Source organism: Scomber japonicus, chromosome 23 (genome assembly GCF_027409825.1).
Source record: "Scomber japonicus isolate fScoJap1 chromosome 23, fScoJap1.pri, whole genome shotgun sequence".
Lineage (NCBI taxonomy): Eukaryota > Metazoa > Chordata > Actinopteri > Scombriformes > Scombridae > Scomber > Scomber japonicus.
In genome coordinates, this window is record NC_070600.1 from 18,310,212 (window position 1) to 18,324,155 (window position 13,944).

Below are 13,944 nucleotides of genomic sequence, written 5' to 3' on the forward strand. Positions count from 1 at the left end.
TCAGCTCAAGGAAGGTTTTACAAAAATAAAACCTCCATGGATTGAAAATTCACAATAGAAAGAGTCATAATTTACCTTATTTGCAGTTTGAGGTGTCCTGTCAACAGTTTTACAGACAGTCTATTAGGAAAGTGCTTCTTTTGGCTGCACAGGGACTTTTTACTGCAATACTGCCAGTGGCCACTGGGCTCAATTGGCTGAGTGGCGACGTATCCAGCTCTTGTAATGCATCCATGGCACTTAGGCACAGTGGGTGCTAATATGTCAAGGGAGTATAATCTTTACCAAGTCGTCGTCTTTGTTTGGCGTGTTAGCATGCTAACATTTTCTCATTAGCACTGAACACACAAGCAAATATTTTAATTTGTCTAAATAAAATGTTTTAGGCAGCTGTGATGCTATAATAAATAATATAGCATAAATAATAAATGAGCTGTAATAATACATTTACATCTTTGGGTCAATGAAGTTTGATTGTATCTTATTGAACCGGATCTGTAAGCCCTGTGTTTCAATTTTCAAATAACAAAATCATCCCACCTGTATTTCAATACCACATGAAAAGAGATAAATACTTCTGATTTGAGGTGGAATGAGGAAAACCTAGGTAATTTCCACTTTGAATGATGTGGATTGCCTCACATCATGGCTATTGATGCCCCTTAAAGCTCAGTAATCACATTCTTATCCCAAGAGAGCTGAAAGATGTGAAAATGTCTGTTGAACAAGACATGTTCAAACTGTTTTGTGAGCTTTACATGGCAGCCTGTGCACCCTCAGCAGGGCTGTCGATTCACGAAATCCTCAGAGTGAGGTCCTAAAAACTTCTCGTCAGGTTTTTAAATCTTAATGGGGTCATTTATCTTTTTCTAGAATCCGAACACAGAGGAATACATTACAGGCACAGTGCTCCAGCACACACACTATGACTAATTTTCTCAGGACAAGTATAGTAATGACTGATGAGATATTTGATAAATGTGCTGACCGACTCTTACTGAAAACTCCAGAAGTTATTTTCATAGATTTCATCCAAATAAGCTAGCACATTTTCCTTGTTTTTTTCTTTCCACTTGTACCAAATGTTAAATCTGGGCACATTGAGGCTTAAGTTTGTTCAATGCCACATCCTCGCCATAACCAACTGCTCCTTCAAGGCAAAAACTGGCCGACTTACTTGAAGCCACAAGGAAGACTCTGTTTACGTGGCTGCAATGCTGAAAAGTCAGATGATTTGGTTTATGGCTGTAGGAAGAGATAGAGATCAGAGGAGGTGTCAGCTGCTGAGTCGGCAGCCAATTCCCCTGGCTCCTCTTCCCTCTCTCCCAGGAACCCAACACCGAGCCAGGCCACCAGGACCGAGCAGGAGAATGTGAGGAATTCTCTCACACATTTGCTCGCTGCTTTGCACGTTCTCACCCAGTGGGATGAAAAACACGCCGACGGCCCCGGGGATGCGACCACCTTGCTCCACAGTGAGTGAGCTCGAGGGTGGGCGAGAGGCGGCAATGAGCTGAGGATCAAGGCAATTTGGCTGATGGGTAGAGGAGAGCGCCTGGAATGGCACACTGCTGAGAGAGTGAGTCATCCTGGACAGGGATCCTGTCATTCTGCCAGCACAACAAAGATCAGATCATTTATTTTAGTCGCGGCCCCTGCTGGTTGAAATCTATACCCACAAGGAGTTGATCAAAGGTTTTGGCATGCAGCCCGTCCTGGAGAGCAACTAATAACAAATGATATTCAAGAATGATCCAGAGGAATCATTTGCAAAGTTGCGGTTTACCCATACCAGATTTCATCAGAAAGTAATAAATAACAAATAATAACTTACTTCGATAGTTTGAGCTTTTGTGTTGAAGCAATCCATAATTTGTAGAATTACATTAAAATTGAGTCAATCAATTATTTACTCAATAAAATGTCAGATACAGTGAAAAGTCGCCGTTTCCCAGAGCCCAATAGGAATGACGTAAAAAGGCTAGTTTAGTCCAACCAATAGTCCAATATTTTAAATTTAAAAAAAAGAAGTGTCCTATTGAATACGTTTTTTCATACCTAACCTTTTTTGTTTTGTTTACCTCTGTAACACTCACAGATCTGATATCCAAAAGCAATTCAGGTGTAGATTTAAAAAAAAGGCTCTTTACTATCTCAAAAGCAGCAAGGACATAGCAGACAAAAAGTTTTTACATTTAACATAAGAACAGGTGTAAATATTCAAATCAATTATGGCTGAATTCCATTTAGCTGCCTCAGAGTCTTTATGTTGTGCATGCTGACTCACTGGCATACTTTCATGAGTCACTGGGACACTTGAATACTACTGAGCCATCATTAATGCTTTAGTCAAAATGTCTGCTGTGTCATCAAGACGTGTTCACACTCCAAGATGAGGACAAAGGCTGAGGCAACAGCGGACCAAAGATGACCCAGCAGAAAGTGGCCGATAGCTGTTGAAGAGAACGAGGAGCAGCAGCTGTGTGAGTAAATGAAGGAGTCAGGTGATGAGCTGACACTGGAGACTCAATAGTGACGGCCGGTGGGCAGGTGTGGGACAACAGCAGAGGTTTGTGTATATATATATATATATGTAGAGATGAAGGAGATGAAGTAGAAGCAGTTGTTGCCATAGTAACATTTGTGAAAACATAGCTGGTCATGTCAGCACCAATGTGGTACATGTGAGAATTTCATGAATTTCGTTAATTTTCAGCGACTTATTTCTAAGATTTGGGGCAGGCAGTGGATCTGCAGTAGCCTGGGTATATCCATGCTCTCATTCCTGCAAGATTCTACTCCGCTCAGAAAGTTAGCATGGCCACCAAGACAAAATTTTCACCTGAGATAGAGAACCAATCACAGAATGGGGAGGCGGGCTCAAGGCAATGACGACCGTAGAGTGACTCTGTTTACATCCAGCATGGCGGCCACAGAGGTGCAGCAGCCGTTCCAAGCAGCAGTACATTGTGTGCTAAATACATTGGAAGGCAAGTTCACTTTGAAAATAGAAGAAAAGCTTGTGCTACATGATTTTTCCTTCATAAGGATGTGTTCGCGCTGCTCCCTACAGGCTCTGAATATGCCATCTTCTATCGTTAAAATGAATGGTTGTAAGTCTGTCCAGTAGTGTACAGAAGCATTTGATCGATTCGTTGATCCCGCCTCAAATACGAGGAAATGAATGGCTCCTTGCCAGGTTTGAGGTAGGGTCACCTCAATCTCACATGAGATTGAGATGCGGTCTGGTGTTAGCCAGGCTAGGTCTGCAGGGCTGGAGGCACCAATACCTACTGGATCTGTTTGGTCATTAATTAATTTCTTTATCCAAACATCAGAGTAATGATATCCCCTAAACATGACTTGTAGTTTCAGTTTAACATTTTATATGGCTATTTTATGTGGTTTGTTTATTGTATGAAGTTTGACAGCAATTGCCAACAACGTTCAAGTTTTAAAGGTGCAGTTTGTAGAATTTGGTGGCAGCTAGTGAAATGTACTTGACAGACATAAAAATGCAATAGTCATAAATATGTTTTAATTAGTGTAGAATCACCTGAAAATGAGAATTGTTGTGCTTTTGTTAGCTTAGAACGAGCTCTTTATATCTACATAGGGAGTAGGGCATCTTCCTTGAAGATGGCCATGTTGCACGGCCATGTTTCTACAGTAGCCCAGAATGGACACACCAAACACTGGCTCTAGAGAGGGTCATTCACATTTTTTGCAATTTTCACGGCCACCGTAGGTTTCCTACATGCTTAAAGGGAAGGGTGGGGCAAGCGGGGACTATTCAGTTTGTTGTAACCTGCAACCTCACTGCTAGATGTGACTAAAATCCTACACACTGGTCCTTTAAAACTGTTGCTGAACATGACTGTGGTTTCAAAATGTTTGGTGGACAATAAGTTACAAAAGACGGTTCAAAACTGTTAAAAATGCAAAGTCTCTGCATTTCTTCCGCGTGACTGTAGCTCTGCACAGAATACCAAATCCTCTATCAAAATTTCCCTCTCGGAAAATTGCTGATCCCATCACCCATTGCATTTGCCACATTTTTCCAAATTCATGGATTAGATAAGTGGATTAAACTGAATTAGTTTAAAGCCTGTCTGATTATGAGTCCACTCATGCTTTTTTCCCCCTCTAATGAATGCAAAGCTGTGTCTAGCAGCAAAATGGCACTGTTGTTATCTGTGGATTCATCTCAGCAATGTCACTGTAACATTAAATAATGGACAAAACTGCCAAAAAATATGTGAATTTTGTTTGTTAATGTTTTTTTTTCTTTGTTTAAACAAAGTATGGACTCACAAAAGAAAACCAAACAGAAACACAGAAAATAAACAAGTGATTCCTACCATCTCTAACCCTCCAAGATCAATTTACAAATCTAATCCAACCCACCTCTCAAATAATATCATTACAATCCTTTAATTCTCACTGAGCTTACATCTTACAGCACAGATAACATGCAATGATGATACTGTAGAGCACCACTGAAAAAAAGAAGACTACAATTATAAACTTGAGTAAAAAAAAAAGAAAAGAGAAGCAAATAAAATGTGAATATAAAAAAATGCTTGAGCTCAACCTGAACTGAGTTGTCATTCATCTGGCTCTCACATGTGGATATCGCCCTCTGGTGTCAAACCACTGTAAGACATCCAGTACCTACCTGATGATAGAGAGGATGATAACTCACTGCATTGCAGTATTGTAACTCTGGCATGTGGTTTGATGGTGATAAGCAACGACTTACATGACTTTACTTTAAATAAAAGAAAACTTGTGAGAGGTGTATTTTTAAGGATAAAAAAAAATTCTCTGTGTAACATATAGGCAAAATAAAGCTTCACTGTATGAGAGTTTACAAAAGCACATTTGCTTTGTCAAGTGCATGATGTACTGTCCAGGTGCTCAGCTAAACAAACTAAAGGAAATGGTGTCAGCCACTGCATTGCAGGTAGTGTGTCTCATTTGATCGCTAAGCTAGAGGTATAGATTACAATGAGTTTCTTTAATTATGCTTTAGCTCTCTGGCATCTCCCCTGATGGAAGCTGAGGAAAAACTGGGGGTTTCTTTTGCAACTGTTCTTATCAACAAAAACTACACATTCATTCAGCTGAAATGAGGCATTGCTAAGTGCACTGAGAGCTCGTTGCTGTCAAAGCTATGTGGATATTTATTGGTTATTAAAGATGGCCGTCTGTTTTGTGTGGCACAGGGGAGCAGTGTACTTTGTGGAAAATGCACAACAGAGAATCCGATACTGTAGTCTATCAACAAATGAGGCAGCAGTGAGTGCAGTGCATCCAAAGCACGACGATACATAAGTCACTGTGGTCTCATGTGCTTGTGTCCTTTTGCCTGTGACCCCCCCTGTTAAAAGGTCACCCTAATGAGACTGCTCCCCGTATGCCCTTCAAGTGCCACTCAGGAGCGCAGGAAACAATGCTGCGTTACAGATGCTATTTTGAATGGTGTCACGGTGTAAAAGTGGCAGGGTTGAATTATTGCCGGGCCCTTTGATGCTGTTTATATCTCTGCTGTCTTGTCAACACATATAATCATACTGCAGATTCCTGATCCACGGCCTGATATTGCCATTACAATGACGTTGGCTCGATACACAGAACATCGTGTCATGATGATTCAGCACAAAGGAATTTGGAAGCTGCTTGGATGGTTTTATTCACACAGCTTATGCTCTTTTCTAAACTAAATATATTACTATTATTCTCGCCCAATTGGGATACTAAAGGCGTCTGAAGATAAATCTGAGCGGTCAAAAGATGATTAAAGTGATTTCTTTTGTAATTGTGACATTTGTGTCACCATTTCAAACCAAGTGAAACTGAAACTAAGTTCAAATTCAGAAAGAAAACTCACTAAGGTCATAATCTGCACTGAGGGGACGCAAGCAGACCTTGCTTCATTTTAGGAGGTCACAAGCCAAAACCCCTCCTCAAACCTACTCATAATACTTTTAAATGTAATAGACCAACATTCCTAATGACAGTCAGTCACCTGCAAGGCCCCAATTAATTGCACACAAGTCAGATTCATTGTCTGAATCAGTTTTTTTGGATTACTGCGGGTTATTGACGTGTCTCCCATGATAGCACTTGTGCAGTCACAATCCCACACTTCCTAAAATCTCTTTGCGATTGTTCCCCTCCGGTCGCTCATCTCCCTAGCAATTAGCTTTGTGGCTGCCGCGTGTGTACTACTAAAAAAAAGATACCACATGTCCGCGAAAGCATGCACTTAAGACGACGAGGTCTTAGAAAACAAACTCCGGAAGCCACTGATTGACAGATCTGTCTGCCCACTCTGGTACCCGGGCTGAAGCCGTGGCTGCTGTGGCTGTGCTGTGGTTGCCACTGGTCTATGCCTAAAGACATCTGATGCAAGGCCATTTCTAGGTTACAATAACAACACCACACTGACACAACTGCAACGCCGGATATCCGAAACACTTAGGGATTCATCAGGCCATATTTAGTTTGGGGCTTGTAAATAACTGGTGCCCCCTTACAGAACACCAATGAATTTTCTCAGTGACAGAGCATTTTGTCTTCATGAAAGGCTAAAAATGTTTCCATCTTGCACAGTAATAACACACAAGTTATGAGTGGACAAATGTACTTTTCATGCAAAAACATGGCAATCATTTGCATCTCACCTAAAATATCTCCATAGTAAAGAAGCAATCTATTTATTCTTTTGCCCTACGTGGAATGTAAATAACAACATTGCAGTCTCCGCCTGCGGAACAACCATACAAGGACAACGGCGCTGGACCGAGAGCGCCTCACACAAACTACCACTCTCAGATGCCATGCAGTACATAATGATGGCATTCACATCAGTGGTTGAGGGGGAAACTGGGTCCTGACCACTTCCAACTAACAAGCTCAAATTAAGACCAATGATGACCTCACGACTGCCAGCTGGGCTAGTAAATGGAGCTGGATGTCCATGTCCAAAATAGTCTGGTAATACAGTCTGTCAGCTACAGGCAGAGCTCGTAATAATGGCTTAACTATCTCGAAATATAGCAGGTGTATATATTTAATCATTTGATCAAACACAGCCAATTAAATATGTAGCAAGTCAGTTAGTTATAAAAACAGCAGCATGACTGTTTGTACCTGTGCAACTTTATATTCTAAACATGTAGTTGATGATAGAAGGTATGTATTTATAATTCATATATGTACTGTAACTATACATTCCACCAATAGCTAACTTAATGTTTGCTTGAGTTCTGTATTTCTCTGTATGTTTTAATGGTTTAATCTTCTTTTAAGAATAAGGATGAATAAAGAACATTATAAAATGAACAATGCAGAATAATAACAATAAAAACCCAAGCTACAAAATGCTTCACATAAGACAGCAACTTAAAATGAATAAAAGATACACATACAAAGGAATCAAATTGGGAATTTGGGAACTTTCAAGTAACATCAGGTTAATTATCAATGTTTTAACTGCTAATGTGAAGCAGAATTAAACCAAACCTCTCATTTCACCACTTCAATGGTATCCTTGTAAAAAAAGGATAAAGGATTTTAAAAGGATAACAATAATATAGACATATATTGAGAATAAAAAAAGAAAACGTAATAAAGGGATAAGCTCTCTGATTAAAGCGTGTTTTAAGAGGAGATTGGAAGAGAAGAAAATGAGAGTATGATAATTGTGTTACTATGTTAACTTTTAGGGGTCCAGACTATATAATGTGATATATTTAGCAAACATACTACATATTTGTGAGAGCTCTGTAGACCAATGTCACTCTGAGATTATGGATTATACGACGCTGAGTACAAATGAACAACCTGCACTTTTCGTCAGACATTTAGGAACATTTAACTTCACGTACCTAAATATTTTTAACTCAGGACAATTTTCAGTACTTAACTTTTACTGGAGGCATAATCTATTGAGGTTAACCCTAACCCTAAGTATTTGTGTACTAGTTTGTGTACTCCTCCAGTTGTCACGTGACTTTGTTTGGGAACATATAGCACATGAGTGGAGGCGGTGCAATTTTCACTCCAGCAACATAAATTTAAATCATTTCCTGTGCTAAGTTAAAAAGAGATGTATATATGGAGAAGTGCCAGATAAATGGGATTATCATCACCAACATTTAGTGCATTAAAAGTTGGTTTCTGATTTTTCAGATGGCTAAAAAGTCACCTATTGTTGCCACAGCTGTTGCAACATTGTCACAAATACAACATAAACATCTATATGTGTGAATGGAAGCGTGACGTTGTGACCGCAGTGTTTGCATGACTGGATCTGATATTTTGGTCACGGCTGTAGGCAGTGCTGGAGGAGTTTAGGAATGTGTGACCGCAGAGCTTTTTGGCCCCACGGCTGCATGTCTTCCTCCCTTGTCTGGGTCCGAAGACATGGACCATCACATCCCTGAACGTCTCCTCCAGGTCCACTGTGTGACAAACCGCAGCCAACAACCACCCACTCACAAACTGGAAAATGACAACCCTTGGTATGGCTGCTGCTCTCTTGGACGAGCTGTAAAAAGCGGAGCCATTTCGCTTTTGCTGCACTTCAGAAGGAGCAGTGATTGCTTCCGCCCTGAGTGTGGGCGACTGGGCGGCTGAGGACATGTCAGGTTCATGTCAATCAGCATGTCAGAGTCTGTACCTCTGTGATCTGAGGCTCTGAAGCTTCAGGATCCTACTGCCATCTGCTGGACTGCTGGCTGCCTGGCTGGCTGTGCTCACCCAGTGACACAATGACACGACCTGCAAAAAGAGAAAGAAAAGCTCTTGATACAATCCTAAATTTAATAATATTTTTAATCTGAGCAGTGTGTCTATAAAATACATCAACTACGATATGCAATTCAATTATCAAATCTGCACAGAACCAACTGCAAGCATTTCACATTTTATATTCAAAAACTTGCAAGATTTCCATGAATGTACTTTGATAGTTTGAATGACGGGCATGCATTTTTCCTGTTTTTAAAATGTTTCCATTAAAATAAACTGTGTGGTGTTTATTTTTTCTGTGCGTGGGCCCCCCACACACCTACAAGTTCATCCCAGGAGTGGGATGAATACTAGACTCTCATTAGCATGAAATGTCTCAAAATGTCCTTTTTTTTTACTGGAAAGAGAAAATATTTATCCTGAAGAGCAGACAGCTCTGGTGGCACGCTGACCTCATTATGAGTATTTACAGAAATAAATACTGTAGCCTCAAACGGTAAATTGATATGTTTAATAAAAGCTAATGTGAAGTAGAGTGTGATGCTGGATTTGTCAGGTCAAAATCGATATCTGTATTCAATAGGGTAGTTAAAAAAAATCTTGTGACAATATATCAGCTAATATAAGGTGTAGACCAGCCCTGCTACACCTGTTAACAGTCACAACCAGTGGTGGAAGAAGTACTCAGATCCTTTACTTAAGTAAAAGTGACAACACAGCAATGTAAAAAATACTCCATTACAAGCAAAAGTCCTGCATGAAAAATGCTACATAAGTAAAAGAACAAAAGTATTAGCAGCAAAATGTGATTAAAGCACTGCAGTAAAAGTACATGAGTATTTTGAGTTTGAAGTAGTTAAAGTTTTGCAGTAAAAGTGCATAAGTAAGTTACTGCAATACTTTAACTACATTCACACATAATACATGTACTTTTACTGCAATACTTTAACTACATCAAGCTTATAATACGTATGTACTTTTACTGTAATACTTTAACGACATCATTCATAATACTAACCCATATCTCCTTGGTTACAAGCGGTTACAAGCAAGCTAGCAACTCCAAGCTAGGCTATTTAACAGAAGCAGATTCTACTCTTACCCCGGCACCCGAAAAATAAAATTAATAGAACTTGATTACTTGCCATCTTTGAAGACTCCGCCATCTAATATTTAACGAACTGAATCTTATTTATTCATTAATTATTTTTATTTTTGTTTAAAAAAAAAGAAAAAGAAAAAAAAAGAAAAGGCGAATCGGCTGTCTGTATGTGTCAGATTAGTCAACATCACGTCACTTCTCCTCGGTTCGGGCGGGCTGGTTAAACAGCAGCAGCAGCAGAGAGCTACAAGCTATTGCTGTTATATAACATAAATAACATTCATCAGACTGTTTATCGTGTTAGTTGGTCAGCTGTAGACACAGTTAGGTTAGCTTTGCCACCAACTCTTACTTTTTACAAGCTATGGATCGACCAGCGAGGTTTGTAAGCTGTTTTTTTCCCTCCATGGTGTCAGTATGTGTGATATTGTTTTTGAAGCTAACGCGTTATTTTAATGTTCACAGGAAGTCAAAGGTTGTGAATTACAGTGAAGACAAGGACTTTGATGATGGTGAGATCATTTATTAGCTGTTAACGCTAACACATCTGTATTTATGTGTTAAATGGAGGATTATGTTGCAAGAAAGAGTTCACTACTGATTGTCAGGAAGCATGCTGCCAATTGATGCTGCTTCTTCTGTGCACAAATGTATTTAAAAGTTTATCTGAAGCTAATATGAAGCTCCAGCTGTCCAAATCAAGTAGATATCTTTCCGCATTACAGTTTTTTTATTGCCAAACTCCCTCTTTATGTTCCTATACTTCCACCACAGCTCAACAGGGAAACACACTGTACAAGGAAAAGAGGGGATTTGATGCTGCAAAGAAAAGTAAATGTGGCAGATATCTACTTAAATATGACTAAGTCAGACTATAAGATCCAGATTAACTTTTTAATGCATTTATTGCACTGTGGATTTTTTGCATTAAAAGAGCCAGTATGTATTTTGGGCATACTGGTGTATAGCCATGTCTGTTTTCTCATTGTCTGTTATCACTGTATGTCATGTTGCCAGAAAATCCCAATGAAAAGAGTTGGAGGGGGACCTTTTAATGTTCATGTGGGCACCTGACTGTATTAAGATAGACTTTATAAATGTGAACCAATACTTTAAAAGGAATTGTTGCTCTCAGGACATTTATATTTTAGTTTTTAGACTCTCTGTCACCCAATACCACATGGACCAGGCACAATCAGAGTATTGCTGTGACAAGACTCTCTTAATTTCCAGGAAACTAGAAATCCATTCTTTAGATACTGAGGAAATACACACACACACACACACATACACATACTCGTAAACAAACTCACTTTTCGCTCACCACCAACATAACTCTATTCTTTTCCTCTCACTGTGACAGATGATGATGATTTTTGTGTGAAGGCTCCTCCCAGCAAAAAGGTCAGAGAGGATGTGAAACAACAGGAGCACAAGAAACCATCAAGCAAGTCCTCAAGTCAAGAGTCTAGCTTACAGTCCTCACTGAGCCAGAAGAGCAGGTGAGTGACAAGCGAATGTGACACAGTGGGACATGATTACTAATTGACTGATCACAACAGTTTACAATCAGTCTGTGGCGATTTGTGAACAGTAAATCAAATAAATGTGTTTTCCACAGAAAACCGTTGGATGAGAAGTTGCTTGACAGAGATCTAGAAGCAGCCATTACACTTTCCTTGCTCAATAATGCAGATGGGATAAAAGACCAGTCTCCCATCAGTAAAGGTATGCTGTCACTTGTTGAATGTAGTTTTAATTGAGTATTTTTTTAAGAGTTTTTGACTTATATTACGGTTTCTCCAGAGATCAGTGTTCAACTTCTAGTCGATGAAAACACAGACCCAGCTTCCCGGCACATGTCCAACTGTAGTGTGGATACCTCACTTTTGGGTAAAATATCTCTTCTTCTTTTCCACTGTAGACTTGTAATTAAGTGTCAGTTTTGATCAAATACAATTTTAGATAAGGATAGACATGGTGTATAAAGTTTCTGAGTTGGTCTCAATCTTTGTTTTCGGCAGGCCTCGATGAAATCACACCAGAGAAGGAGTCACTCGCCCAATCCAGACAGAGAAACACTGCCTCTAAAGCCACTGTGGAGCTGAAGAAAAATCTTAAGGATGAAGATGACGACTATCAGCCCAAACTGACACCAGGTTGTCACCTTGTTATCCACCCCTGAATAGTTCAAGTTAATTACAAACCTTCTTCCTTTTTGTGTCATTGTAGTAACACTAATGATACTTCTCCAGATTCAGAAAGTGATGACGATTTCAGTGAACCAGCTGAGAGCGAAGACGAGGAATTCACAGTAAAGAAAGTCAGCAAAACAAAGAAGAAGGAGAAAGTTGCCAAACATGAGAAGACCAAACAGCCCCCTGCTTCTAAAAAAGAAAAGCAACCATCAAAGCCTTCAAAGCCTAAATCACAGGCAGCAGGTTTGTTCTTGAAATTCATCAAAGAAGATTAATAAATTAATAAAATAATTATATTTTTAACATTATAATAATAATAATAATAATAATAATTAGGCAGGAGTGATGTCTTCAATAGAGGGAGTTCTGGTTATGATATGAGAGGCTGCGTTCTGTACTAGTTGGAGTTATAATAAGAACTACTTTGTCTCAGCAGCTTCCACACCGGTGAGAAGTCCTCCAACAGCCAAAGTTGCAGCCAAAAGGCCTGCCTCATCCACCGCAGTGCCGATGCCTAAAGCGACAGTTTCTCCAAGCCCAGCAGGGGGCAGAGTACCCAAGTGGAACCCACCAGGTATGAAGAGGAGGGCTGTAGTGTCATCAATACAAACCTTTTAGAGACAGTTAAGAATGTATTAAGTTGTTTTATTACTGTTTTCCTCACAGGTCAAATCGGTAAAAGTTTCACTTCTACGAGTCCAGCAGTGAAGTCTCCAAGTCAGGGTCTGCGGCTGGGACTGTCCCGTCGCATTCGAGTCAAACCTCTTCACCCCAGTGTTGCAGGTCACTGACTGCCTACCTGAGGATGCCTCTGTGTGTGTCCTTTTAAATTTCTCCTTTATTTTACAAGGCTGATTGTAAATATTTATCTTTTTCTTGATTTTTATTACCGCAAATATGACACGACTTCCAGGATATATTTATGACATGATATTATCTGCGTTGATAAGATCTTCCTGTAACTTCGCCCTGCAGATGGGGAAGATCGGATTAGTTTAGGTGTGTTTTGTTGACTCTAGATTATTGACATTCTGTCATTACCGGTCCAATTATTGTGTGTGCAGATTTTGGGATGGCTTGATTTCAACGGAAAAACAAACTTTTGATATGTCAGGTGATATGATCACAAAGAAAAACAAACTGTTGATGACATGTCTGATATAGAGTGAATCCTGTTGTGTGCAAACATTGTAAATTGTGTACATATATACATAAAAAAATAAAATAAAAAAGTTTAAAATTCTATGACGTGTGTGCAAACCAGGAGGTATTGTATCTGTTTTAAAATATGCATCTGGGAATGCTGATGAGACTTATTAAAAGATATAAAGGTATCTCACGTGCTTTTTTCCCTTGCTCATTGATGAGTGATTCACTCAATAGTTATTTAAGGCTGAGTAAAAGTTTAATATTTAAGTAGGTGTCTTTGTGAACCTTGAACACATTATTTTTAGTTCAGAATAATGTCTACTGTGACACTGGCTGTCAAATAAATTTAACTCTTCAGGAATTGTTGAATTTAGATATTTCATCATATTTGTAGTTGGGATTACCTCTGCCATCATAATAAATATCACAGACTTCCAAAATATATGCATTAAACCATCTGACTTCCCATTTCATTTTGTGTTAAAATCCATGTCAAATCTGAGGGTATTTTAAGGCATGGCTTACAGAAGATCATAACAGTTTTGGAGACATGTACATTTTTTCAATATTATTCTTCTACTGAATAATGGTAACGCATCAAAATCATTTAAAATCAAAATAATCCTAAAATATATATAAGGACTTGTGCTATACTGTTATTCACTGTGGGTTTACTGTGTAGAGCTGTAATACTTAATATTATTGTCTTGTTCCTGCATCACTAGGCAAGGTTAA

At 39.2% G+C, this 13,944-nt stretch overlaps 1 protein-coding gene across 1 annotated transcript; it reads left to right on the forward strand.

The window, feature by feature from the left end:
- The first annotated feature begins 10,120 nt into the window (after positions 1 to 10,120).
- On the forward strand, positions 10,121 to 13,203 carry rad51ap1 (RAD51 associated protein 1). Its single transcript, XM_053344175.1, has 9 exons — positions 10,121 to 10,243; positions 10,328 to 10,374; positions 11,226 to 11,364; positions 11,484 to 11,590; positions 11,669 to 11,755; positions 11,887 to 12,021; positions 12,118 to 12,303; positions 12,497 to 12,634; positions 12,727 to 13,203. Exons 1-9 carry the CDS (start codon positions 10,227 to 10,229, stop codon positions 12,849 to 12,851), a joined length of 981 nt encoding a protein of 326 aa, XP_053200150.1. The 5' UTR covers positions 10,121 to 10,226; the 3' UTR covers positions 12,852 to 13,203.
- The last annotated feature ends 741 nt before the right edge of the window (positions 13,204 to 13,944 follow it).

Excerpts from the sequence above, each read along its gene's own strand:
- rad51ap1 (XM_053344175.1), top strand. Across the intron at positions 11,365-11,483 it reads TCACTGAGCCAGAAGAGCAG|AAAACCGTTGGATGAGAAGT; the intron begins GTGAGTGACAAG and ends TGTTTTCCACAG. Across the intron at positions 12,022-12,117 it reads TCAGCCCAAACTGACACCAG|ATTCAGAAAGTGATGACGAT; the intron begins GTTGTCACCTTG and ends ATACTTCTCCAG.